Source organism: Epinephelus moara, chromosome 21 (assembly GCF_006386435.1).
Source record: "Epinephelus moara isolate mb chromosome 21, YSFRI_EMoa_1.0, whole genome shotgun sequence".
Lineage (NCBI taxonomy): Eukaryota > Metazoa > Chordata > Actinopteri > Perciformes > Serranidae > Epinephelus > Epinephelus moara.
The window spans coordinates 12,706,221-12,734,081 of NC_065526.1; the positions used below are offsets into that span (position 1 = coordinate 12,706,221).

Below are 27,861 nucleotides of genomic sequence, written 5' to 3' on the forward strand. Positions count from 1 at the left end.
TTAGCCACAAAGGTCGCCTCCTTTTCAAAACAAACTGATTTGGTGATTAAAACTGGGAATAACACTGACTAAAAGCTAACAACAAAGCTAATAACTGAAAGCTCTTCTCCCTCTCACACTTCTGGCTCATACTAACTTTCTGAACTTTCTTCTACACTCTCCCATACGGCTGCTGCCTTCGTCTGAGGGAGACTTTCTTGTGTGTTGGACTCTTATGGTTTATAGGAATCATCAGAAAGGGTAAATTAAGACTTTTTTATATGCCCAAGGGAAATTAAGATTCAGTTCAGTGAAATCAATGCTGGACAAAGATAAGAAGCAGCATATATGGATGACTCCATAGCCATCAGGAGCTTGTTGAGACAAACGCTGATATCATGCTTTAAATACTGAGACAAGTCTACATTAGTAAAATGTGCAGTGTTTTTAGGTTTTAAAGTATTTTACTCATCAGTCTAGTCTCAGTCTCTTCCTCAGTCTGCTCTCGACCTTTTAAATACCACGCCTTTGACACTGATTACTTTCCTCCTCAGGGACATGCTGGAGCTGAACAGGGAGTGTGTGTAATTAGTCTATAAACAGCCATCTTCATATTATTCCACTCATTCCTTTAATGAGATTCAAGGACACCAACCTCTGGGTCCTGATTTACTGAATAATTTCCCTCTAACCATATTGGAGCATAAACTCATCCCAGTCGAGACAGTCTTTGAAACTCCTGCAGCAGGTTGGTCTGATCTCTTTTTGCTCCATTCTTTTTTGTCACTGTCCTTAAAAAGTGCCCAAGTCACTGCGAGTGAAACTCTGTCACACAGCGTGACGCTGCCGCCCCGGTGCTTCACAGCATGGCTCATGTTAAATGGTTAATGAGCTGCGCCTGCTTTTCTCCAGACCTAGCACTTTGAATTACAACTGAGGAGTTTGATTCTAACAAAAAATCTTTGATGCAGAGTCTTCAGCTCTCTTGGTGCCGACCCCAGACATGCTGTCACTGGCTCCTTATGTCCGTTCTGCCATGTAGCACAGACTTGTGAAGTGCTGCACCGACTGTTGTCCTCCGAGACAGATCACAGGCAGCAGGGCTCTGATGTAGATTCTCTGACCAAGGTCCCCGCAGAAGGAAGAGTCTGTCTGATGCTATGTGAAGTACAATAAATACAAGTTTTAGAGACTTCTTAGATATCTCCTGTGGAATCTACTGCTCCAAACTGAATGAGGTTTTTCCAACACCACTGCACCACCGCCAGCCTGAACCACTCATACAAGGCAGAATAAATCCATGGACTCATGTTGTTTACTCCAAACTCTGACCCTAACATCCGCATTTTGCAGCAGAATTACAGATTGGTCACACCAGGTGACATTTTTGCAATCTTGTAGTGAGCCTGTGCCCACTGTCGCCTTAGTTTGCTGCTCTTAGCTGATAAAAGTGGAAGCCTCTTTGGTCTCCTGCTGCTGTAGCCCGTCCACTTCAAGGTTCAATGAGCTCAGCTCAGATAAACAGTTCTGCATAGCATTGTCATAACACGGCAATATTTGAGTCACTGTCAGGCTTGAACCAGTCTGGCCATTCACCTTGGGCTTTTGGTTCGGACAGAAAACCATGGCCAGGTATTTTATTTTAGTCTATTTTATTGAATAAAAATCCAAAAGGTGACTAATTTACAACATTGTGAAAGGTTTGACTGATGACTGAATTATTAAAGGAATACTTCATCCCCCAAATTACCATTTGCATTTCAGTTACTCATCCTGTGATGCACTGAATTTGGGACGAAAACCTTCTTTTTCTCGCAGAAAAGAATCCAATAACTGAGAATATTCTTGATGAACTGAAGTCTTAGGGGCGCCCATGTTAACCACAAAACTACATCAAATCATCCATTTACAAACTCGTGCACTCTCATTTATCTAGTCGTATGCTCAGTACTTCCCAAACACATGTACTTTCTCTAAAACCATGGAACTTCTGCATTAACAGTCTCAAGCACAGACGAGTAGTGTGCCTGTGCTGTTTATGCAAACATGTTTAAATACTGAGGTCAAAAATGCAGTAGTTGTAGTAGAAACAGTAGTAGTAGTTGTTGTAATAGCAGTAGCAGTATTAGTAGTAGCAAAAGTAGTAGGAACAGTAGTTGTAGTAGCAGTACTAGTAATAGTAGCAGAAATAATAGAAGTAGTTCTAGTAGTAATAATAGTAGTGGTGGTTGAACTACTTGTACTACTACTACTACTGCTAGTACTACTAGTCTACTAGAAGTAGTAGCAGCAGCAGCAGTAGTAGTAAAAGTAGAAGTAGTCATACTACTGGTGCTACTAGTAACCGTACCTTTAGTCGAAGTAGTCTACTAGCAGTAATAGCAGTAGTAGTACTACTATAGGTAGCACTAATATCATTAGTAGCAGTAGTACTACTAATGTAGCAGTAGTACTCCCACTGCTGCTACTCAGTGCCTTGCTCAAGGGCACCTCCAGCTGCCGGTCCAGACAGGGACTTGAACAGGCAACCCTCCAGTTCCCAACCCAACTCCCTATGGACTGAGCTACTGCCGCCCCATCTACTACTACGACTACTACAACTACTAGCAGTAGTACTAGTAGAGCAGTAGTAGTAGTAGTACATGTAGTACTGTAGTAGCAGCAGTAGTGGTACTAATACTACTAGTGGTAGTACTAGTAGTTGCAGTAGTAGCAGCAGAGCAGAAGTAGTAGAAGCAGTCATACTACTGGTGCTACTAGTAACAGTACATGTAGTAGAAGTAGTCTACTAGCAGTAGTTGCAGTAGTAGTACAAATAGTAGTAGCACTACTACTATGGGTAGTAATAGTAGCATTAGTTGTAGTACTACTATTAGTATTAGTAGTTTACTACTACTAGCAGTTGTCTTAGTAGAGCAGTAGGAGTAGTGTGAGTGCCAGTGTTGTTTGTTTGAGAAAAACAATGTCTTTTTGTTTCTGTCAATGTAACACTGGGTGAGACATTAGTATACACATGATCATGTGGGAGGTGAAGTATTACTTCAAAAAGATTGAGAAATATATATGCTGCACAAAATGATTTTTATATATTTATTTATTTTTGCGGTTGTTCTAGTGAAATATTAGATTCTTTCACCTCTTCAGGCCTGTGAAGATCCTTTAAATCAAAGAGACACAAGATCTGTGTTGAATGGAGCATCAGAAAGAGGCTCTTTGGTCCTCTTGCCATAGCGACAGCTCTTACGGAGGAGGCCGTAGGTGTTTTATAATGACCAGTCACAGACATTTTACAACTACCCAAGTGTATAGACACTGCCCTCAGAGATGTTAATGAATCGTCACGGCAAACACAAAGAATCATACCATTATGCAAGCCCTCCTCACTCCCTCTGACATGTTTGATCACATTTGCAACGAGGCCACCGCCGTTAGACGGTGCACAACATACAGCGTACATACACAGGAAGTTCTACCGCCAACTTGTTGCATTTATTGCCAAAACATGTTTAAAATAAAACCGTTAAGTGACTTTTTTCCCCAACAGAGTACAATGCTTTTTCCTGAGATAAAATTCTTTTCCTAGAAACGTACAGTGCGATTACAGTCGAGCGACAGCAGCTGCTCCATTTACATAGAAAATCAGGCAGAATTATACATCTCATCAGAGGAGCACAAAGCCTTTGTACAGTGAGAGAAGCACTTTGATGATTTTGTCGAAAATGTGCTAATTTAACAGTTAGGATCAGGGCTGACCTACAAATTCCCATAAGCTGTATGAGAGCTGGAGATGCTCACTTGATATGTTCTCATGAAGTATCCACCCACAAATCACCATTTTTCTGGAGATCATGGGTTGAGAGGGGTATCTTGGTCCTTGGGGACCTATATGCAGGGGACACGTTTAAGTCTTTTTCTGATCTTAAGGCACAATTTCATCTGCCCCAGCAGCAGTTCTGGAAGTATTTACAGCTCAGACACCTGTTGCTCCATACCTTTGGATCTCTTTCAACACCTCCCCCTACTGCAAGCTTCCTCACACCAATACTGAAAATCTTTGGCAAGGGACATGAAGCCTCATTGTATTATTCAATGCTTTTAAAATGCTCAGACAAAGGTGAATCTTCCCTTAGACTGACTTGGGAAGCAGACCTCAACGTATCATTCACAGAGAGGGAATGGAGTGGGATCTTACAAAACTTGAAAAAGATATCCAGAGAACTCAAGACTAGACTAGTTCAATTCAAGATCCTGAATAGAGTCTATTGGACCCCCTCCAAGCTACATAGAGTCACGTTAATACAGAGCCCAGAGTGCTGGAGATGCCAAAATGGGGAAGGCACACTGACTCACATGCTGTGGAGCTCCCAAAAAATAAAAGATTTCTGGTCTGAGATTCACAAAAATGTCACAAAAATCATAGGGAGTGATGTGCCTTGAGGCTATATATCTTGGGGGACCCATCCCTACTTGAGGACCTCCCATCCCATGATGCAGAATGGGTACAGACTGCACTGATGCTGGGGCGTAAACTTATTATTTCAGAATGGAAAGCACCAACACCCCCATCCAACCAACATCCTGTTGCTGGATTGTGGGCACTATGCACTGTGGATATCTTCATACTTTCTATACAAGTGTCAACATTAATGCTGTTGGTTATTTAGCCAAACTTTTGCCACATATATGCTTGTAACGTGCACTATCTGAAAATGCCAATAAAATGTTAATCTTAAAAAAAACGGTATATATAACCATGTGCTCCAGATCTCATTTCTTTGTCTCGTCTTTCCAAATCCATCGGTAAAAAAATAAAATAAATAAAGGATTTTTTTTCTTCCTTTACCTCTGGAGGCACTACCCGTAGTTTTTCGACTAACGGAAGTGCAGGGGCCTCGGGGAATCGCTCACCCCCTTCACTTCCGGCGGTGCCCCCAGGGAATCGCCTTGTTGTTTACATGTGATGTACACGTGATGTTTGTAAAGTCTATAAACACAATGATTGAACAAACATTACTATTTATGTGTGCATGTTTTGTAATTAATAACATGGTTATCGTAGATTAGCTGGGCTAACCGTTAGCTGTTAGCCCCGTTAACGGTATCTGTAGTAACTCAGTAACTCAATATACGGTCTGTGAAATTTTTTTTTTTTTTTCCAGCGGATATCTTAGTTACAACATGATTAAGCTAGCAAAGCAGTTTTGTGTTGCTATGCGTGGTATGTATTCAGTTTTGGGAAATCACGATGTCTAGAAAGCATCAGTGGCTGCAGCTGACAGGGACAGCTAACAGCAGCAGCAAAGCTAACATCAGGACGTCATCTGTTAAAAGCCTCCTGTTGTTGGATACAACATGAAATCACTCCAGTTAGCTCAATCATGTTGTAACTAAGACATCCGCTGGAAAAAAAAAAAGTCACATTGATGAGATGGCGTTTTGGGTGGAGCGGTCGCCATGGACGCAGAGCTTACTGTTTCTGTTGGTACACATTTCCTAGGGACACCTGCACGTCTCGGCCACGCCCCCTCCATTGTGATTGGCTAAAGCGCAGCATCGTTCAAACTCAAAGCCCCACCCTTTCCCCCCTCTGTAGTCGTCTTTCACACAGGGCTGCCGACAGATTCTACAATGTAAACTGCAGAATCTGTCTTGAGAGATTAATTAAAGGTTGACTCTGAAACGCCGACTCAGTCATTAGGGAAAGGCAGTGACGCAGGTTATAGTGCTGATGCCCTATCTTCCATCACACACATCTTTCGCTGACAGTGTGACCTGCTGTGACTGTATCATGTGTATATGGAGGTGAAAGATGGTGCTATTATTAAACCTTATACATAGTGAGATTCATTTTTTGTGTATTTCAACTAAGATTTATTTAAAGTTTTCCTGTACTATTACGCTCCCAGTTCTCCCAGTGTTCTGCAGGGTAAAATTACTGTTTTGTCAATGGAGTCTGGTGGCTGTGGACGGGAGCAGCAGTGAAATGTGTTTTAGCCACCTAAAAAAGAAATTAATTAGTTAAAGTGTACGCTATCTACAATATTATACTATATTATAATAATCTACACTCTACCTTGTCATCAGACAGCACTGTCCAGCAGGTAGGTGAACTCAAACTGATCTATGCTTTCTTAAAAACCAGACTGCACTGACAAAAACAGTAATTTTACCTCACTGAACACTGAGAGTTACTGGTCTACCAATACCTTGATCATTTGTGTTAATGTGTGACCTTCAGGAACCGAACTAATGTGACATCCAGCAGAACATAATTTAGCTTCTGTGCCCGTACTGTCTGCCTCTTCAGACTGGGAGAGTAAAGGCCTTCGTACACTGAAATTAGTTTTTTTTCCAGATGCATTTTTTAAGTCCGTCATCCGAAAAAAATTATTATGCACAGACACCTTGGACACTGATTCAGATGCATTTTATTGTTCTACTCGTTGCAAAAATTTCAATTCAATCAAATTTCAATGCACCTGAATATTACTGTCTGACCTGTTAAACGTGAGCTGTCTGAGTTTTGAAATTATCCTGTGCTCCCTGTTCCTCTGTCTTGTTGCGGATGTGTCCCACCGCCACATTTTCTTCACTGAGTCTTGGTCAAATGTCTCCGAAGGCTCTGATGGATGCGAAAAACGCAGAAAATCGAACCTGTTCGCAGATGACAGTTTCAGACTCAAACATGATTGACACAATGAGAGGTGGTATTTATTTTTAGAAGTGTGACAATTATGAATGAAAAAAAGTGACTCAGTGTGCAAAGGCCTTAAGATCAATAATTACAAACAATTCTCACATACTACATTCACATTACAGGCCTTGGTGTTCATTCGGATTTATTGCTCAGATCTTTAATTTGGCTGTTCATATCATTTTTTAAAAATGTGGCCAATATCAAATTCCAGTGTGAACTGGTCACGGTCCTGAACTGACCCACATGTGCATAAGAATAGTAACAAAGACGTCACATGTAGCGTGCTGTTGTATAGAAGTAAAGATGGAGGCCACTGAAGTCAGTGATTATAGTTTCATGTATAAGCTGATGTACAGCGGAAGCCAGCAAATTCGTGAATAGATGATAATGAGGACGAGGAGGAAGACAGCCAGGTTTTTAAATCATGGCTTTTTGTAAAGCTGTGGCTGCTATTTTTGTACGTAGGCCTGTGTGGGTGCAGCGTCAGCACCAGGTGTTGTGGGATTGTGACGTGAATGACTTCACTGAAAAAGATTTCATTCAAAATTTCAGGATGTAAAGGGACAGTTTTAACTACATGTACTGTCAGCGCCTCTGCACAAGACTCTGGCACTCAGTTCGGGGTTCTGATTCAGGATCACATATGGAAGAGACCAAAATCAGATTGAATAGATGAGATTCCATGTGATTTGTTCACACACAGCACGAGGACGCACCACAAAGCGTGCCGATTTTCCGTGCCCCCTTGCCTTTGCTGCCCATTTTAACCTTTCTGTTCACACTGGACGCGGCACAGCACAGAGCACCCTGGCACACACATAATCACACTCACAGAGACAGAGGCAAACAGAGGTAATACATGTAATCTAAACAGAGCAGAGGGGCTGAGTCACTTGCTGATCGGCACAGAGAAATGCCGCTCTGGTGTGAATGGCCAGGTGACTGCTGACGGGGGGCTATGTGATTATTAACAAATCATGGTGCTTCTGTGTCCAGTGTGAACCTGGTGTTATGAAAAACAACTGATCTGAGTCACATATGAGCAAAAAAGATCAGACTTTGGCCACATTAGCCTGCAGTTTAAACATAGTCCAAGAAGACTTAGCTCAGTCCCGAAGAGGCACATTGGGCGGGCTAGAGAGTTCATATGTAGCAATGTCACCATGCAGAAACCTAAGTCAGGTCATGAAAGTTTATAGAAGGGCTTGGGAAAACAGCATTTGATCCGAAAACATATGTACTTCCAGCAAAATTTTGTATTTTTGGATTTGAACACATTAGGAACACTACTGGGAAAATACAGAATGATACAAAAACCTAAAAAATCATAGAGCTGCTCTTTAAAGGCTGGTTCTCCTAGTAAAATAAAGCCTCAAGTTGAATAATATGCAAAGATCCCCTTTACCATGTCCTTACTATGACAGCAGGAACATTTACATCGCAGGTTGTGTATTGCTAAATCGACTTTTTACACACGTAGTTCAATCGGTAATTAAAAAGATACACTCCCATCTGAACATCCACCTCACGTAGATCCTTTTACCCCGGACACTATCGCTTAGTCAACCTTTGAGCCCTCAGCTGAGGAGTCAGTTTCACATCCCTGTTTATCGTGGCTGCAAGGGGAGTGTAAGAGATCTGGGTTTTACAAAACCATTGCAGTACTTGAAGAGTCTTTGCTCCAGAGGGTGAAGATGAGAAGAACCCCTGTCCTCTGAAACTGATCAAACCGAGCGCCCTCAGTTGTGAAGTTTGTTTCTGGATGGGTTTGTGTTGTGAAGTTGTTGTGAGGAAAAAATACCTGAGGCTATTTCTCTTCATTTATCTCCACTGGGGGCTGCGCTCTCTCCCTCTTTACCGACACCACCTCCTCCGTAACACCCCCATCCTCTGTTAGTGCCGTTGTGTCTCTTTTCCTCTCCTCCTTAATCGCCTCCTTTTTCACCTTTTTCTCTGCTGTAACTGCACGTGGTGGTTTGACGTCAGTGGTGGACTCAGAGGCCACTTTGGAGCTCTCACAGACAGTCGGACCTTCCCACTTTGGGATTTCCAATCCCAGCAGCTCCATTACCTCTTTCATGACATCATCCACGTAACCATGGATACGCAGGTGGGCATGCTTGTCCTGCAAGACAAGAAATCACAACTGTCAAATGAGGAATCTGATCATGGCGGACAGGCACATGAGCAGATATTTCTAACCACAATTTAGCCTTTAATTATGTGCACAGTATTTCTATACATGTGTGTCGGGTGGGGGTGCATGAATGAGACTCACGTGTTTCGTGGCCTGCAGGTTGACAATGGCCAGTTTCCCTCCTTTGCGCTTGGTGAGAAGTGGAAGGTCTCCACTGGGTTTGATCTGCATGGAGGTGCCGAGCGTCAGTGCCAGGTCTGCTCGTCTGGGTGCAGACAGAAGAGAAACATGTCACACATAATAGTCACATACATCCTACATACTTGTCTGGGCTTAAAGGGTTCACTAAGTTTCCAAAGCTGGCAGAAATGTTTGGTGGTAGGGCTGCATGATTATTGAGACTAAATATTTTTATTGCATTTTTACATTTTAATCAACAGAGCACTGCTTTACTGAGCCAGACGGCGAAGCTTTCGATTTACTGGTCCATCTACGTCCCAACCCTCACCTATGGTCATGAGCTCTGGGTAGTGACAGAAAGAATGAGATTGCAGATATAAGCGGTTGAAATGAGTTTCCTCTGTGGGGTGGCTGGGCTCAGCCTTAGAGATAGGGTGAGGAGCTTGGACATCCGGAGGGAGCTTGGAGTAGAGCCGCTGCTCCTTCACATCGAAAGGGATCAGTTGAGGTGGTTCGGGCATCTGATCAGGATGCCTCCTAGGCGCCTCCCATTGGAGGTGTTTCCGGCACATCCCACTGGTAGGAGGCCCCGGGGCAGACCCAGAACACACTCATCTGGCCTGGGAACGCCTTGGGATCCCCCAGGAGGAGACTCAATGAGCTGACATTAGTGAGATTATTCTTCTTGACCTTTATGCATTCATCGTACTGCAGTATGTGGTGCTTTTCTAGGTGCTTTAACAAATGAGTTGTGTTGCTTTAAAGCGCAGGCACAAGTCTCATGCACTCTAAATCCAAAATACTCCCGACAACGGATCGAAAAAGTAGCTCTTCACCTTCTGCTCCAGACATTTGAGTTTTGCTTTGATTTGTTGTATTACTCTCCTACTCTGGGCTGCAGCCACAACATTCAGGAAGGTTTTTCACAGACTGCTGCTGCAGGGTGTGCGCACACACGGTAGCACAACAGCTGCCATTGTTGTTTGTTTAATTCAATTCAATTTCAATGCAATTCAATTTTATTTATAAAGCCCAATATCACAAACAACAATTTGCCTCAGAAGGCTTCACAGCATACGCCATCCCTCTGTCCTTTGGACCCTCACAGCGGATTAGGAAACGCTTGATAAGCAGCAGAGTTTTCTAAAAGCAGAGCTCGCATTTAAATGTCAGTATCGCAATCGATCATGTTCATTTAATTGTGGGAAGCGCAAATTGTGATTGACATTAATATTCGAGTCATTGTGCAGCCCTATTTGGTAGTGAGGAGAACATGTTGAGGAAAAGATTCAAAGTACGTTCTCAGTTTGTGCCTCTTGTCGGTTAGATGTGAGCCACAGCACTAAGCATTCTTTTCTATGAAAAACAATTACCTGTCAACATTTGAAAAACCGCAAAGATTTTTTTAACACTTATGCTTGTTTTGAAGTTATTCCCAGAATTCACAAAGACTTTACTTGAATTGACCCGATTCTTAAATTGAGACTACATTTCTAATCCAGTTAGCCTGACATGAATATAACCAGAATGCCTTATAAAAACATTTCCAGGTGCCATCTTTCTTTCCAATCTATAGACTAAGAAAAAAGCAGCACAATTCAGGAAATGCATACATTTTTTATCTTGCAAAAGAGGGAATATTCCTTCATCAGGCTGGTTGAGAATGTCTTTAAATATCTTGGAAACACCTTAAGAATATCCATCAGTGTCGTGAAATGACCTGCTGAGTTCTTCAAAGACCGCTGCGTAATTACCTTTCAGAGAAAATGATGCTTAGCGCTGTGACTCAAGTGTAGCTCTACAAGTACGTGCATAAGCACACTGTACATTGGTCAGAGCTCAAAATCTCCTCTTTGTAATTCAGATGGTAATTATTCATCTAATATGGGTCACTGGCTACATCAAGGTGAAACACAAACATCTCATTCACCCTGCTCTTTTGTCGAGACGCAGTAAAAGATCTTTGTGGCTGAAGGATTGAATGGAGACGCTAACACACATGAGCCTAATGGTTACATTAAAGCAGACAGTGAAGCACACCTAACACTTTTGTCTCTCACCTGCTGGCATCGTCTGCTTTGTTCAGGTCTCTGTCAGGAAGAGCATCCTCCCAGTCCAGTATAGTGCTGATCAGCTTTCCTCTGTTTAAGTTAAGAATACACAGTCAGTCATTCATCATACTTATAAAGGGATCATGGCACATTATTGGTAATTTCAAACTGCAGTGATCGCCTGCCTGTGATACCTGCAGGCTCTGAGTCCTCTGGATCGAACCACATCACAGTAACGTCCTGTCGGTTTCAGTCCCATCACGCCGATCACTTTGTCTCTGACATACTGCCTGAAAACAAAACTCCTCCAGGTTACGTCTCTGTCCAACCACATCAGCTTTAGTTCGGTTACAGTTAAAAAAGATAAAGCTGGTGATACTTTACGTGAAGGTGTGGGCATAAGACTGACATGACACTGTCTATTTCATGAAAGAGTCTTTATGAATGTTAATAACTGCTGTTATTAACGCTGAGGTAGGCAGTAAGAAGACTGAACTTCTGCACCTCCTCTTGACTCGGTTTTTAGAAAATCTAGGCTGAGATGGGAGACTTTGGCCAATTACAGGTAATTTCAGAGAGAGGGCGCTCCTACTGGCTGTTCCACAGATACAGATGTGCATGCAAATCCCTTCAGTGAAAGCCTGAAACAGTGGTGGAGAATCCTGCAGAGAAAGTTGCTATTTCAGCACTGGCAATAACTGCCTACACTGCAAAGTAGTGTTGCACGGTATACTGGTACCAATGGTAGACCGCAGTACTAAATCACCACGGTACATACCATAATGTTGGAGTACCGTAGTACTACGGTACCTCACGGTACCACTACTGTGGGATAAGTTCAAAGTTCAAACGCAAGAGGGTGAGTGTCCATGCGCCGTCCAATAATGGCGCGCACTGGCCACATGGCACTCAACATGCTGCTGCAGTGGTTTGTTTTCCAGTGACATTTCAGGTATTAGCTGAGCTACTGAGTGTCTTTAAGCAGTGAAAGTTATTATTTATTTATTTTTACGTGTAGGTTAGATTTGTTTATATATGCTACAGTGATTTGTTTTCCACTACAGAGCTCTATGGCGAGCATTTTACTCGCATTTGCGACTTAAAATAGTTTTGTGCGAGCAAAAGAAATCATTCAGGAGCACGCTGTGCGAGTACAGATTTCAACCAGCAGCAGAAACGAGAGGCGAATCCTGCCAGTTGTGGTTTGAACGGGGGTCACAGACAGGAATATGGCGGAGCAGTATGGCCACCGCAAGATAATGCGTTTTTAGAAGTCCAGCTCCAGATCCAATAATTTCCTCTTCATTGGTGTCATGACTGCCCAGAAGTACCTGAACAGCGGAGCTGTGGCGGCACACAGGTATGTGACGTGTCAGAGGAGAAACGAGCCGTTCACATTTCTCTCTTTGTGGCAGGTAACGGTCCACAAACCTCACCGCACTTAAGGGACTGTTCTTTACTTGTCAGGGGAGGAGGGTGGCTGGTTGATTTTTGGTTGATTTTTATTTCATTTGTTTAATCTATTTTGATCCCCCCTATGTTAATCACTTATTGATGCTGTTTTTGAAGTATGAATAAGTCAATAAGTAATTTATTCCACTGAAATATCATTGATGTATTGATGTGACCCTGTTGATGCCATTACACAGGCTAGACCTGGGGCTGCTGCTGCTGGCCGTAAGCCCGCTTTGACTGCTGTATCTGAGCTGCTACAGCTGCCGCCAGAAGGTCATCCCCAAAGCCGCTGCCCACCCTCTCACTGACAAAGAAATCCACAGTGATGGGAAGTAAGGACAAGGGATCGCAGGGTGTGGTAACTAGCTAATTTGTGTCGAGAGCTCCACAATGAAAAAAGATTGAATAAATCAATGTAAAGGAAACACTAGGTTATTGTATGAAGCATGTGCATATGCCCATATTCATCAGGTGGGTGGGGCTTAGGACAGAAAGGGGGGAGCTGCAGGGGGAAGGTGTATTTTAAATTCTGCCATTTTTTTTGTCCTTTCCAGAAAACTGCCTACCCCAGTTTTAAGTGTCATTCAGTCAATGATGTCATTTTTAATACATAATTAAATGAAATGTCTTTGTTATGACAAGTCACAGCCTTACTGCAGCTTCCAAATAAGTAAAAAAAAATAGCCGCCCACAGACGCCATTACGGGAGATATGATAAACTCACTGTCTTTGGTTTAATGTTACTCACTGTTTGATGATCCAGGGTGCTTTGGTTGGTTTAAGAGTTGATTGATTTGCAGGATGTGTGGAGAGTTGCAAGATGACGCTATGAACTGACTGTCTTGACTGTCGCATTTAAAACATGAAAAATCCCCAAACAAACATTCCCCACATAAAACAGTCCTTTATAAAAACAATGTTCAAATTACTGGTGTATTAAATGACTTAATAAAACAATTAAAAAAAAGGCAGCGAGTTTATCATATCTCCCGTTATTGCATTTGTGGGTGGCAACTTATAATAGGAAGCCGCAATAGAGTTAAAGACTGTAACCCCTGTGGTGTCCTCCACGTTCCACACACACTTCAGCACACCTCGAGAGATTCCCTCAACAGGTTCCAGAGATGCCAGGTCAGGTGGTGCATTAAAGTGACTTGTGTTATTTATGGTTGGTTTTGACTTTGGCTGTCTTGAGATCATTATAACGTTAACTTTCTTGACCTCAACTACAGTGGTACAATTCGGACGAGCCATTACAATGTCATTATAAGTGATGTTATAATAACAGAACGCCATACTGATCATGACAGTGTAATGTTGGACTTATTCACACCCCTTTAAATGAAATGATACCAGAATGCTATCTAGAAGCAGCACACTGAGGTTCATTCATACACGCGCTCATACACAAACACATGATAACAGAGTCAGTGAAAAGAAAACCTCTGAATCCACACAGCTCTCTTTAAGATTAAACCGGACGTTAGTGATGCTCTTAAGGGATCTCAGTGTCTCAATGGCATGATGTAGCTGCTGCAAACATTATGTACATGTATGCTCCTGTTCTACTTCATCCCAAAGGCAATTTATTTGGATGAGATATGGAGGCTGCGCAGGTCACTGGAGTGAAATGAAGTCACCGTCATGTTCCTGAAATCGTTTGGAGATAATTAGTGCTCTGTGAAAGGAAGCATTATCCTGCTGGAAGTTTCCATTTGAAAAAGAGGTGGTGCAGCTGGTCAGCAACAAATAGGACCCACAAGTGGAGTAAATGTGCCTCACGTGCGCAGAGAAAACACAATTACACCCACGGCTTTTACCTTCGACACATGCAGGATGGATTCATGGATACATGCCTCCTGATCCACAGCATGGTTTATACATTGTGCATTGTGCTGCTGCCACATGATTTGTCTTACCAAACAGGTGTACCAAATGAAATCACCTCAGTGACAGACAGCAGCTTGTGAAGATGGGCATTGTCAGAGTTTTAACATCAAAATGTGGGTGGTGAGTGCATGTGTGTGAGTGCGCACATACCTGCCACACTTCTCACACTCCTCCACAAACATGTTCCCATGAAGCTCCGATAACAGATCCCTGATAGAGCAAGAGAGAGAAATGTCCACAGAGACAGAGAGATTACAAAGATGACATTAGGGCATTAGGGCGACACATAGAAAATCAGATATCACAATATTTTTAACCAAATACTTCAATATAGCGACAATATTGTAGGGATTACTTCTACTTCTGTTTTGATAATGTCCATGATATTCCACGTTTTACAGCTGATTCCATTTTTATTATCAAAATTTCCGCAATTCTGTCCGTGTTTTCTGCATTGATGAAATCACAGGGCCCTACACCTTATTAGGATATTTAAAATCTAAGACAATATCTAGTCTCACATCACGAAATCAATATACTGCCCAGCCCTACAGGATATTTACTTCTACTATCTTTTTTCAAAGTCAATGTCAGGACTCTTCAATACAACATTTTCACAGTCTTTGATAAATATTCCGAGGCCTCGTACTCATTCCTGCGCTCCACCTTGCATCTTCACAGATTAGTGCCAACCAGTTTACTTCACCAGTTCATGCGCTACCTTCGGTGACTTCCACAGAGAGCCACCATTTCACTGCCTGGCCTCGTCTAAAAGAACCTGACTGATGGAGGGAGAGGAAGAAATGGCTTCCAGGGAAAGCAAGTCGTCCAATACCCATGAACTCTGGGTGTATGTGCTGAATGAAAAATTGAATTCTTGGCCTTGGGTTAGTCCAATAATGTTTTGGATAATCGAGAGTCAGACCAAACATTTTCCATTACATGAAGCATTACTTGAGCTGTATCTAAAAAGATCCTCACTGCTGGCGATGTTACGGCCATTATCACAAAGCAGCAGCTTCATCTTTAAACAACACTGAGTCAGAACAAACCCAACATGTAACAGAGTGCTGTGAAACAATATGGTTATCTCACACAACTTACAACGTTGTACATATTTCTGTTTGTAAAATACCAGATATTAATAAAATTAAAATTAATAATAATGTGGTAGTTTCCTCCACAGTCAAGTCTTCACTGCATTTTCTGAACAAGTTGACTTGTTCAGAAAATGCAACATAAACAGCGTCTGCAAGAAGATCAGCTCTGCACTCAGGATTTCAGGTAAATAGGCCATGATGTGGTGCTTGTTGAGGTTGCTTAGCAACCTTAGACGCCACCTGCCACCACCTCCTGAAAGCAGGCACAGAAAAGGCACAAGATTGGTGCCCAGTGCCTGACCTCGCATTTTCCAGGCGGTTGAGACGCGGCATGTGTACAGGTCCACTTCTGTCCATCATCTACCTCCTCTCCCTGGGCACAATCCTGCGTCACCATGGGGTACATTTTCACTGCTACGCCGACGACACACAGGTCTGCATCTCCTCCAAACCCACCACTGCCATCCCTCCCACCTCCCTCACCACCTGTCTTGAAGACATCGGGAGCTGGATGAGCAGGAACTTCCTGAAGCTAAACGGCAATAAAACCGAGGCCCTGCTCATCGGCTCCAAATCCACCCTCACCAAGTCACAACACACCCCAGCTCCACCCATCATCATCGACGGATTCCCTGTACCCTTCTCCTCACAAGTCAAGAGCCTCGGCGTCATTGTGGACAGCACCCTCTGATTTGCTCCTCATATTCAAAACATCACCCGGAATGCATTCTTCCACCTCCGCAACATCTCCAGACTCCGCCCATCACTGTCCCAATCCAGCACTGAAATCCTGGTTCACTCACTTGTCACATCCCACATCGACTACTGCAACGCCCTCCTCACCAGCCTCCTCACCAAACTCATCAACAGATTGCAAATCATTCAGAACTCGGCCGCCCGGATCATCACCTGCACCAAATCATCTGACCACATCACCCCTGTTCTCATCCAACTTCACTGGCTCCCTGTACAATACTGCATCCACTACAAAAACCTCCTCCTCAAAGCTACAAAGCTCTCCACAAATATTATTATTATTATTATTACAGCCCCTTATCCTCCCACTCAGCAGTTCCCCTCAGCTCTACGCTGCGTTTTAGCATCTTCCAGCTCATTATTTTGGTTTCATGGCCCGCAACTTTAATGTCATTGTTCACTCTCATCACTTTTATTAACGTTGATTCTAGCAGCAGCATGCAGCTGTTTTCAGGTAAAAAAAAAAAAAAAAAAAAAAAAGCTCTTATTATCAGACTATCACGACCTGACCGGCACCAAACGTCATAAAGTTAGCATAGCTGGTGAAGAGCAGCTAAACAGACAAATACTCCTCTCAGGAGTTGTGACTTTAATCAGGAGGACACAAACATGAATCCAAATTAATGCCAATGTTGCTCTGTGTCTGCTGGGTGGCTAAATAGTTAACTCTTTGCTAACTTGTTTCCCATAAAAACTTGTTAGGTGATCATTTATGTTGTAGAGCTGCAATGACAAGTCGATAACTTGACCAACAGAAAATTAACCTGCAACTATTCAGTCATCTTTCAATCAATTTTTAGAAGTCAGAACCACATTTTGGCTTCTTTTTCTTAACATGATATCTTCTATCTTTGGTTTTTGGACTGTTTTTCTGACAAACACAACATGACGAATGATGAATGATGAAATAAGCTTGTGTTCTGACAAATTATGATTGGTAGTTTCACTGTTTTCGAGAGCTTGATAGACCAACTGGTCAACAGAATAACTGGAGTTTGTTAAAACATAGCTAAGGTATGACCATTTCTAAATGAAAAAGATGCTGAGTAATTGATTCAACCCTTTATTTTAAGCTGCTTCAACTACTGTAACACACTTTTTACTTGCCGCCCAAAAACACCACTGAGAGACTTCAGCTCCTTCAAAACGCTGCAGCTCAGCTATTAACCAGAACCAAGAGGAGAGAGCACATCAGGCCAGTCTGAGCTGCTCTGCACTGACTTCCTGTTACATTTAGAATTGATTTTAAGCTCCTTCTCCTTAAGCTCTACATGTGCTGGGACCGAGCTACATTGCCAACTCCCTTGTTAACTATTTGCCTCCAAGAACACTGCGACCATCTGCTTCTGGTTCATTGGAGGTTCCCAGCAACAGTCGGAAGATGATCAGGGATCCAGCCTTTGTCAATTATGCCCCAAAGCTATGGAGCACACTACCTATAGATATCAGGGAAGCTAGCTCGCTAAATATTTTTAAAAGAGCGCTAAAAGCGTATCTGTTCACTTTAGCCTTTAGCTAGCTCTGACTTCCTGATACAGGTCTGAAACTCTTTTTACGCTTTAATTTTCTATTCACGCTCCATGCTCTTAAAATCTTACTTGATTTTGTAATTTTTAGTTTTACAACTCTATGATTTTATGAATCAGTTAATCCATGTTTTAAACTGCTTTAAGTGTCTTGTATATTGAATTGCCTTGTCTGCTTTATGTCCATTATGTCTATTTACATGTGAAGCACTCAGTGCTTATAATGTCCCTACTGTACAGCACTTTGTGCTGCATTTCTTGTATGAAAGGTGCAGTATAAATAAGCCCACAGTGTTGTATTTACAGCTTATTCCACTGCCCGCATTTGTGGGAAAAACAGCAATTATTACTGCTTTAAGTGCTAGTGGCTCTAATGCATTACTCCACGCTTTCCAATAGCTGTGATATGAGTCAGCTACTCAGTATGTACAATGCATGATGTTCATACATTATGCTATAGGATGGGAGGCAGAGCAGAATTACCTGGGGAAGCCTGATCGCACATGTAGGCCGTCCACATTCTGGCTGATGAGATACTTGAGGTAGCCGGCCCTCTGCAGTCCCAGGAGGGCCATGTGAGTCAGGCTGGGTCGGGCATCTTCAAATGTGGTGTCAAAGCGAGGTGACTCACCCTTTTCTTCTAACGTCCATACACCCTTCGGACCCCTGAAGGAGAGTACAGTGATGAAGAGAAGACTGATGGTAGTTGTAATTTAGAACTGAACAAGTTGTAATGCAGAGGGCTGACTGGAGGCATTAAGTGTCTGCGTGGGTTTGCACTCATGGTTGAGTATCAAAGGTCCAGTGTGTAGGAGTTAGGGGGACATACTGGCACAAATGGAATATAATGTAATGAGTCTATTTTGTTGAGTGCATTTTTACCTGAAAATAAGAATCCTTGTACTTTTATTACCTTAGAATGAGCTGTTTATATCTACATAGGTAACAGGTCCTTGTCCATTGAGACCGCCATGTTCACCGCTGTGTTTCTACAGTGGTCCAGAAAAGACAAACCAAACACTGGCTCAAGATAGGGCCTTTCATGTTTTTTGCACAGCAGCTTCTCTGTGATGAGCAGTGTTGAAAAAAACACTGATTTTTGAACATGAAACAGCTTTACTCAGTGTTTTTACTGGTTTAAATCACCAGGGGCCTCATTTATGAAGCTTGCTTACGCACAAAACGGGGCTTGAAAGTGGCATACGCCACTTACCACGCAAAGGTTGTGATTTATAAAAATAAACTTGGCGGGAGAATGTGCGCACCTGTAAGCAAACTCTGAGTCATGCGTGCGCACATTTTGGAGACACTGGGAAGTGGCGACGCAGACGGCGAGGTGGAGAAGTGGAGTCAGATTTTTATTGATGTCTCACACAAATTTAATGTCACGCTATATCCACCTTAGATCCACGTTATCATTGAAATTAAATCCAGCAGCCTTATTTTGCGCTTGGAGTGAGTGATAATTGTTTCATAAAAACGTTGTAAAATCCAACTCAAATCCTGAATTGAAATTCTTTCTAAATACGTATTTAATCCGCACTGCCTCTAACGTCTCATTGTCCACTCTGTGAGCGCAGGAGGGGGAGAGGATGGCGCGACTGCATGGAATATATTTATTTATTTAGCTAAATATTTCCAGTGCATTTATCATGTCTCGAAATACAGCCATTAAGCACAACCGTTACACTCATTTCATCAGCCCTACTTAGACATGTGCTGTTCATGACAAAACCGGCATGAAGAAACGTGTTCGCCTATTACACTTTCATCTTTGAATTGTATTTCAAATTACACGTTGTATTTTGGGACAGGGATACCACTGGTTCATGCTGTAATTCAGGCCGGGAGTCTGATCAGACTAATTGCCATAAACATATAAATACTGCAGTGACCCTTGTGCGGAATTGCGCAAGATGGCACTGGCACATACTCCTTTTTGCCTCCACCTTTAATAAATGTGATTCTTTATGTCGCACATCAATGTCAAACATCCTCAAATTTAAAAACAACACATTAACTACATGTTGGTAAAGGAGTAGAAATATTTGGTCTACCTTTAGATCAGACCAATTTTTTTTTTGTTCCGTCACTGTTGTGCAGTCCCACAGACACAGCTGACAGCATCAGCAGCGTTGATGTGTTGCCACTTTTTTTCGCTTTCTTTTATTAGTGATCCCGCTGCTGTGGCCACCAAATAAAATCTTTCTTCAGTCCTCCACCTCCCGTTAAAGGGTCTCTAGCTCAGTCTCAGAGAAATTCAGTTTTCTGGTTCGTTTCTCACCCGTCGCCTTGACTCACACAACACTCGCATGCCAGCTTATTTATATGCAGATCGCATTCATGAGGTGATTTGCATGACCATTTATGGTTGAACTAGGGCGTGTAGAGAGTGGAATATAAGGCGGATCTGGGTGCGCACAACTCCAGGAGGTCTGTGATTTATAAAGAGAACATTGCGTGCAAGTGTGCGTGCGCACGGTTTTATAAATCAGATTATTTTTTGGCGCACGCCATCTTCAGCTTTTGGGCACACGTCAACTTTTAGTATGAATCCTAAGCACTCTTTTATAAATGAGGCCCCAGGTCTGTCTGTTTTGGAGAGGAAGACACCTCTGCAGATAATTTGGCTACCTTGTGTATATTTGGTCTATGCTGGAAAATGACTGAAATGAACTAAACTAAACTTAACTAAACTAGGGCTGCCCCCTAATAGCCGACCAAACGTTAGTCGACCAGAAAGGTCATTTTTCGGCAAGATTTCATTGGTTGCTTAGTTGCAGAAAAAAAAAAAAAAGTGAAACTCTATTAGGAGCTGTACCTTGTCAAAATAAATCAAAACCTATATGACTGGGCTGGTACCTGCGGTTATTCCACAGGCTAGTTAATCCAAAGTGTGGGATCATTTTGAGAAGGTGAAGGACGAACCCAAGGTGATATGTAAACTCATCTTCACTGGTCGACTACAAACATGACGTATCATCTGAAACATGGAAGTAGCTACATGCCCATTAGCCCACAGCGTCATTAACAGGCGGCTCGCTCAATGTGTGACGTGCACTTGTAGATAAAATATAGGCCTATATTAATGAAGGTTCATTAGTACGGTTTTGTATTTCTCTGTAATGTAGCACAGTGTTAACGTTACTGATACTATTCTTTCTCACACCTTCAACTCAAACCATTGTGTTGCCCCGCCCAATATATATACTTCAATAATTAAATTAACATCGTAAACATGCGGGCGACTAGTCGGCTAATGGCCCTAAATTAGACTTAACTACAGTCAACTGGTCTGTTAGTGTTGGAGAGGAAGAGACCCTGCTCAACAATGAACACTGAAGAAGTTCTTGTACCAAATTGACAACGTGCTGTCAAATGCTGCATGTCCAAACCAATATGAAAAACCAATAGAGACACCACATAAAGACTCACACTACAAAAGGAAACAGGAGGAAGTTTTCACAGAAATGCCAACAGTCTAATTTGACAGAAATCTTTCAAACTGCGCACAGTGACAAGTTTTCAGATTGAAATGTCTGAATGAATCTGTTGTTCGCTCTGATCCATACGTCTTTGATCAACCAGTCAGCTGCGGGTGTCCGTATGAGGGATGAATGCGGCGGTCCTGTCAGTCCTGCTGCTGTCTAACACCCTGACAGTTGCCAAGTTACTTCGAGGATACACACTACTATCTTTATGCATCAGCCGAGGGAACGCATCCTGTGCATCCTCAAACTCAGCCACAACAGCCTTTCAAGACCAAAATCATTCACCGCCCGCTCCGCCAAGGCCAGTTCAAAGAAAGAGCGCCATTACGGGAAGAGCGTGTACGTCACTTATTACATGCTTATCACCATGAGAAAGATGCTGCAGGACATGAAAGCCACGGAGGATCTGTGAAGCTGGTGTATTTGCATGCTCTGATATCGTCAATAATATCAACAACAGCAGCTGAGTTTCTTATCATGCGAGCGTGCGTGTGTGTGTGCGTGTGTGTGTGTGTGTGTGTGTGTGTGTGTGTGTTTGGATGGCAGCAGTGGGAATATAATCTGTACACACAGAAACCTTGGCTTTAATGATACTGCTGTCCAAGGTTGACTCCACCTGACTGACAGGCAGGCCAATCAAATATTAATTGATCTGCACAGCAACCATCTCCAGGCCTGCATATATGAAATCTCACAGGGAAATATCTGTCATTCACACCAGAACTAACTCAACTGATGTCTTCTTCTCTTCTTCTTTTTTTAATCTGATGTGCCACAGCTCAGCTATAAGGGCAATTTACGCATTTGCACACTATCAAAGGAAATTCTTGCACTACATGGAAAGAGCACAGAATTAGCCAGGATTTATTTTAGTGTGTGTTTTTCAAAGAGCAGATACAGCTCTTTGAAAAACACACACTAAAATAAGCAGGTACCGCCCTCATCTGCTCATTGAGTGGTACTACAAGAGAAAGCAGGAGGATAAGAGCAAAGTGGTCTGGTAAACTTCCCTCCATCTTACCAGCACGCAGATCTCCCCGCTCAATCCTCAGCTCGAAGTCGCTGGATGGGATTTTCACTGGCTCTACAGTGTTGCTCTGACTACAGATTGTACATGTGCGTTTTCATATGCCCGCCATCACGGAGACAACGAGGATAGAGGCAGATCAAGAGAAAGAGCCACCCCTCTCTCTTTCTCAAACTCAGACCAAACAGTAAAACTAGGCAGTTTTTATCAAATATGAACCAGTATTATGTTACTGTGTTGCCTATTTCTGGCCTAAACTGTCATAAGAAACATATTTTATAGCATCGTTTGGCTGTAATGCAAGAGTTTGTGAACAGGAAGTGGGTGCTATACTGTTTCCAGTATTGTGAAAACAAAGGCTGAAAAAAATGAGATCAATTTGTAAAACTAAGCATTTTCCATTTTTAGCCACTTATCCAAAGTCAGGTCGTGGGGGCAGCAGGCTGAGCAGAGTATTTCAGACGTCCCTCTCCCCAGCAACAGTTTCCAGCTCCTCCTGGGGGACCCCGAGGCGTTCCCAGGCCAGACGAGATATATAATCCCTCCAGTGTGTCCTGGGTCTGCCCTGGGGCTTCCTACCAGTTGGACGTGCCTCTACTGGGAGGCACCCAGGAGGCATCCTGATCAGATGCACGAACCACCTCAACTGAACTCTGTTGACGGGAAGGAGCAACAGCTCTACTCCAATATCTCTTCGGATGTCCGAGCTCCTCACCCTGTCTCTAAGGCTGGGCCCAGCCACCCTTCGGAGGGAACTCATTTTTTCCGCTTGTATCTGTGATCTCATTCTTTCGGTCATTACCCAAAGTTCATGACCATAGACGAGGGTTGGGACACAGATCTGTAAATCGAAAGCTTTGCCTTTTGACAACAGTCCGGCGCAGCGCCCACATCACTGCAGAAGCCGCACCAAACCGCCGATCCATCTTACGCTCCATTCTACCCTCACTCGTGAACAAGACCCTGAGATACTTGAACTTGGGGCAGTAACTCACTCCCGATCCAGAGGGGGCAATCCACTGTTTACAAAAAACTGAGCAGTGCTGATCAAATATGAATCAAGATTCAGTTTCGTTGTCTTTTTCTCACCTAAAATGTTTTCAGCAACATGTATTAGCCTACTGTTACCAGCTGGCCCCATATTGTTTCCTATGTCAAAACATTACATCATCCACCAGCAGGAGCATTTATTAGTCTGATGTGGTGCAGTGCATTCTGGTAGTTGTGTTTTCTTCCCATTGAGCTCAAGTGAATGCCACAGCCCTTTCCCCCTGTTTTCTCTTGTCATGTAGCACCAGTTTCAGAAGTATTTGTTTCTTTCTACTGCATACACAGTCTAGTTTTTTTTAAAGACAATCTTTCCAGCAGTGACACACTTCTTTACGTCTTTTTCTTCTCTTGTCCTTCCAATCTCTGGTCAACTGTTTGTTCGTCTGGCCTCAACACACAGCAATAGGACTGTCTTCAGAATGGCTGCTGTAATTCACAATTGTCTGTCCTCGACCTGTCAGAGCCACTTCTGGAAATTGTCTATTTCATGAGATTGCCCTGGTGATTCACCATCGCCATGACGATAGCAAACTTTGAGATTTTAGATTCACACAAAGACTTTAGATCAAAGTACTTGGTATAAAAAAATATTAGAGCTGCAGAGATTAGTCGAGTAACAGAAAATTATTGGCAGTGGTTAGATTATTGTTCACAAAATAATATCTAAAACTTCAAGTTAAATCTGTAATCTCATATTTCAATTTAAAGACAAATGTACAGACTAATTCTCAATTTGAAGACGTCACCTTGGGCTCTGAGAAATTACAGAGAGAGTGTTTCACTATTTTCTGACATTTAATTGACAGAACGATTAATCGAGAAAATAACAGGCAGATTAATCAATAATGGAAGTAATGGTTAGTTTCAACCCGGAAAAATACGTAAGGTAAATGCACACTTGAGCATTAACAGGTATACTGTCCTAAAAATCAGCAGACACAATATAAATGACACTACACACTGCTTGTATTTCTTTCTACTTCCTGTAACACGTTAATTAGGAGAGCTTTTGAAAAGGAAAGTTGAACTTAGACAGAATAAATGAGGTCATTGTTGCCCTGCTCATCATGTTCGTGAAGACGAACCATGGTGGAGAGAAAAGCAGTGTGTGTTTGTGAAAAGGCTCGATGGAAGAAAAGATCTGTAGTGCCTCACCTGAAGTCAGGGATGCCTGCTGAGGTGCTGATTCCTGCTCCAGAGTGGACGACCAAGTACTCAGATTCTTTAATCATCTGAGCAAGGGTCTCTGCCTTCACCTTCAGCTCCTCAGGGCTGTCAAACACCTGCCACACAACAGAAAACATCAGGTTTGAAAACAGCTGATGAACACTGGCACAATCAGACATCACAACATTTTTAAAACAGTAGCTAAATACCAATAATATTTGGAAATGACGAGGGATTGAGAAGGGATGCTTTCGAGCGATATGGTCTAATGTGGTGTGATGGCCACGCAGGAAGAGAGAGTCCAAGTTCATTAAATGCAGTTTGAAGCCAAATAAAGACAAAACCATTGTATCATGACAGTTAGCAGCTACAAAATAAAAAATGTTCTCAGTGTTACAATGACATAAATTCAGATTAATATCTTGTCTCATGTTGCAGATCTAATGTTATGCATTTTGCTGTGACTAAACTATTTAATATTTAAGTGTTGCAATAAATTACGTATCATAAAATAAAAAGGAAATCTGCACCACTCTTTGGGAGAGTTTCAAAGACAATCAAATCTAATCCACTAACTCCAGTACTAAACAGCTTTGGGAACAGAGTTGTAACGTCTATAACAAAGTTTTAACAGCGAGGGTGACATTATGTTTGGCTGGAAAGTAAAAATAAATTCACTCCATCTGTGTACAGCTATCATGTATTTGTATTTTTCCACTTAATGCATCTTAATACTGCATTTCAGAGTAAAATAATGAACGTACTGCCCCTTTACTTTTCTCCTTTATTGGATTCCTGAAGTTACTGTCTTTAGCACTAGTTTGTGTCTCTCATGTAATCTACTTATCAGTGCAAGCTGTGCACGATTAATCAATCAGTCATCTGACAGAAAATTAGTATGCAACTATTTTGTTAATCAATTAATCACGTTTGTTATTTTTCTAAAGACCACATGCTCCAGAGTCCCTGGTTCCTGCTTCTGTAATGCAAACTATTTGTTGCTTAGAGCTCTGCTCAACTCTTACTTTTATATTACCCCTAGGAACATTTCACATACATACATTCACATACATACATTATACGTCATGGTCTGTTGAGCAAATTTTGCATCTGTACATAACCTGTGTGATTATAATGTGGAGTGGAAAAATACTATTACTATTTTTCATTCCTTTTTTTCTATTTCAATTTTTTTCTGATCAATATGTTTGGCTATATACACGTTGGAGTGGATGTCTATGCTGTTTTCTTCTTATGTTTATGTACGTCTTGAATATAATGTGTCATATACAGCTGGAAAAAATGAAATGTATACACTGTATTGTTGTTGATCACAACTAAATAAAAATTAAAATTTTGTATCATCAGAAACTTAATATCTTTGAGGTTTGAGGTGCTGGTTGGATAAAACAAGACATTTGAGAAACTTTGGTGGTTATTTGCCAATTGCCACTATCTCTGACACATATAGACCACAAAATTAATAGATTAATCCAGTTTATAAATACAATTGTTAGTTGCAGCGCCTGTAGGCTCATAATATGAAGCACTGCTTGAGTATAAATTACTCAAATATTTACAAACAACGTTAGTTAAACCACCTGAACCTGCTCCAACACTGCTAACACATTAGTAATGTTTTAAAATTAATATAAAACTCTGAATGGAGCCTTTCTAAACAAAGACTAATGACGGTAAAGCATTTGATAACGTTATTTCAATGTTGCTGGCTCATATTTCAGTACTTTTTCTCCAATACAAACCGGAATACAAAACTTCTACTCGACACTGGGTATTTTTATATTTAATAACTGCTATTTAAACATATTTTGATTCATTTTCTAGAGTAACATCCAACAGACCGACCATGGAGCAGCACCCTGGGCTAATTTGCTACCAGTTGATTAGAAGCTAACTAGCTAACGTTAGCTCACAGCAGCTGTATTTTACCTCCGGAAGTCCGCAAACACCTTTGTCCGCGTACGGCGACAGTCCAGCAGCATAATTCACAGACATGGCTGTTGTTGTTGTCGTGTCTTTATTATATTTGTTTAGAAAACTGCTTGTTGTGAAGCTAAATAATCTCCCAGGCGGGTTTTAATTGTGATGTTTGGCTGCCGTCATCTCTGGGCGACGATGTGTGCTGCATTCACTGAAACAGGGAAAATTGTAATTCTACCTTCTCGTCAAGATGGTTATCTTTGTTTCGAAGAATAATGTCGACCTTTCACTACAAATGAAAAGTAGATGTGTCCAGCAAACTCTAGGATGTCTTCGTGTCTTAAATAAATAAATAAATAAAATAAAATGTGTTCATTATCTCAAATTATCGCTATTTCGCTGGATTTCACAGATCAGAATTGAACGCAGCACCGTATCTCCACATACACTGAGGAATCAGCTCCTCTGTGTTGTCTGTGGGTTCATATATTTGACAGAGACATAAAATAACCAATAACTTCACCCACGGTCATATTTATAGAGGAGAGACAGATACAGCAAAACAGACATAGACAAACAGGCTTAATATCATATTATCAATATGCAACACAGCCAAAGAAGAAAGCTGAAAATGTGTAAATTCACCTTTCAAACCTGTCTCAACAGGTACAAATTACATGCATACAAAAGAGGGAATATTATAATGCTGTAAAAGTGAGTTTGTGCAGGGGAATCAATCCTTTAACTAGAATTACTGCCTCCATGAACCAGTTTACATCCATGTTACATATAAGCTACAAATTCTAAAACATGGATGCTACACACATCTTAAGTCCAGCAGCACATAAGATGTATACAAGCACTTAAGTTTCAAGGTGGATGCTCAAAGTTAGTGTCCTCAGTTCAGTGTCTGACCAAATGTCTGCCCGAGTTATGGCGTTTAATAATGGATGGAAACGTGTTTTTACAGACCCTTAGCTTTGACCATTTGGATATAAAATTTCATTACTGCATCATTTTATTCTACTCCACATTAATCGTTAAACTTCAGTTAAAAGACTAGTCACAATTTAATGCTCAGTCCCCTTTTCCAGCCTGGTGTAGCTACACATTTTGACAAATAATCACCTGTCTCAAATAGAGGCCTGGTCTGGTTACCAAGCAGTTATTTTTATAGAGTTCTTTGGGTGTATGGTTAGCTGCTTAAATCTTGCATACAAATATAAATGATTTAACTTTCATCAATGTGGAGATGCTACATATTGTGTCATTTTACTGAAACCATGAGCACCAGAGAAGACTGTAAGTCATTCAGATTTATCGGCATGACAAAGAATCATAGTGACTCCCTTCTTCTGAAGCTGTCATTAAGTCAGAGTACGTGTCCATCCCTCAGTTACCCAGTAAGTAATTT

At 41.8% G+C, this 27,861-nt stretch overlaps 1 protein-coding gene across 3 annotated transcripts; it reads right to left on the reverse strand.

The window, feature by feature from the left end:
- Positions 1-537: 537 nt before the first annotated feature.
- sirt6 (sirtuin 6) lies at positions 538-26,645 on the reverse strand. Of its 3 annotated transcripts, none has more exons than XM_050033292.1 (9): positions 26,457-26,645; positions 24,495-24,622; positions 18,255-18,437; positions 14,540-14,599; positions 11,239-11,334; positions 11,054-11,134; positions 8,955-9,078; positions 8,478-8,801; positions 538-1,137 (listed from the first exon to the last, which is right to left on the reverse strand). In XM_050033292.1, exons 1-8 carry the CDS (start codon positions 26,520-26,522, stop codon positions 8,484-8,486), a joined length of 1,056 nt encoding a protein of 351 aa, XP_049889249.1. In that variant the 5' UTR covers positions 26,523-26,645; the 3' UTR covers positions 538-1,137; positions 8,478-8,483. The 3 variants fall into 3 exon arrangements, with proteins under 3 accessions (XP_049889249.1, XP_049889250.1, XP_049889248.1); XM_050033293.1 differs by lacking the exon at positions 538-1,137 and adding an exon at positions 3,032-6,633; XM_050033291.1 differs by lacking the exon at positions 538-1,137 and having other exon boundaries at positions 6,669-8,801.
- Positions 26,646-27,861: the final 1,216 nt, after the last annotated feature.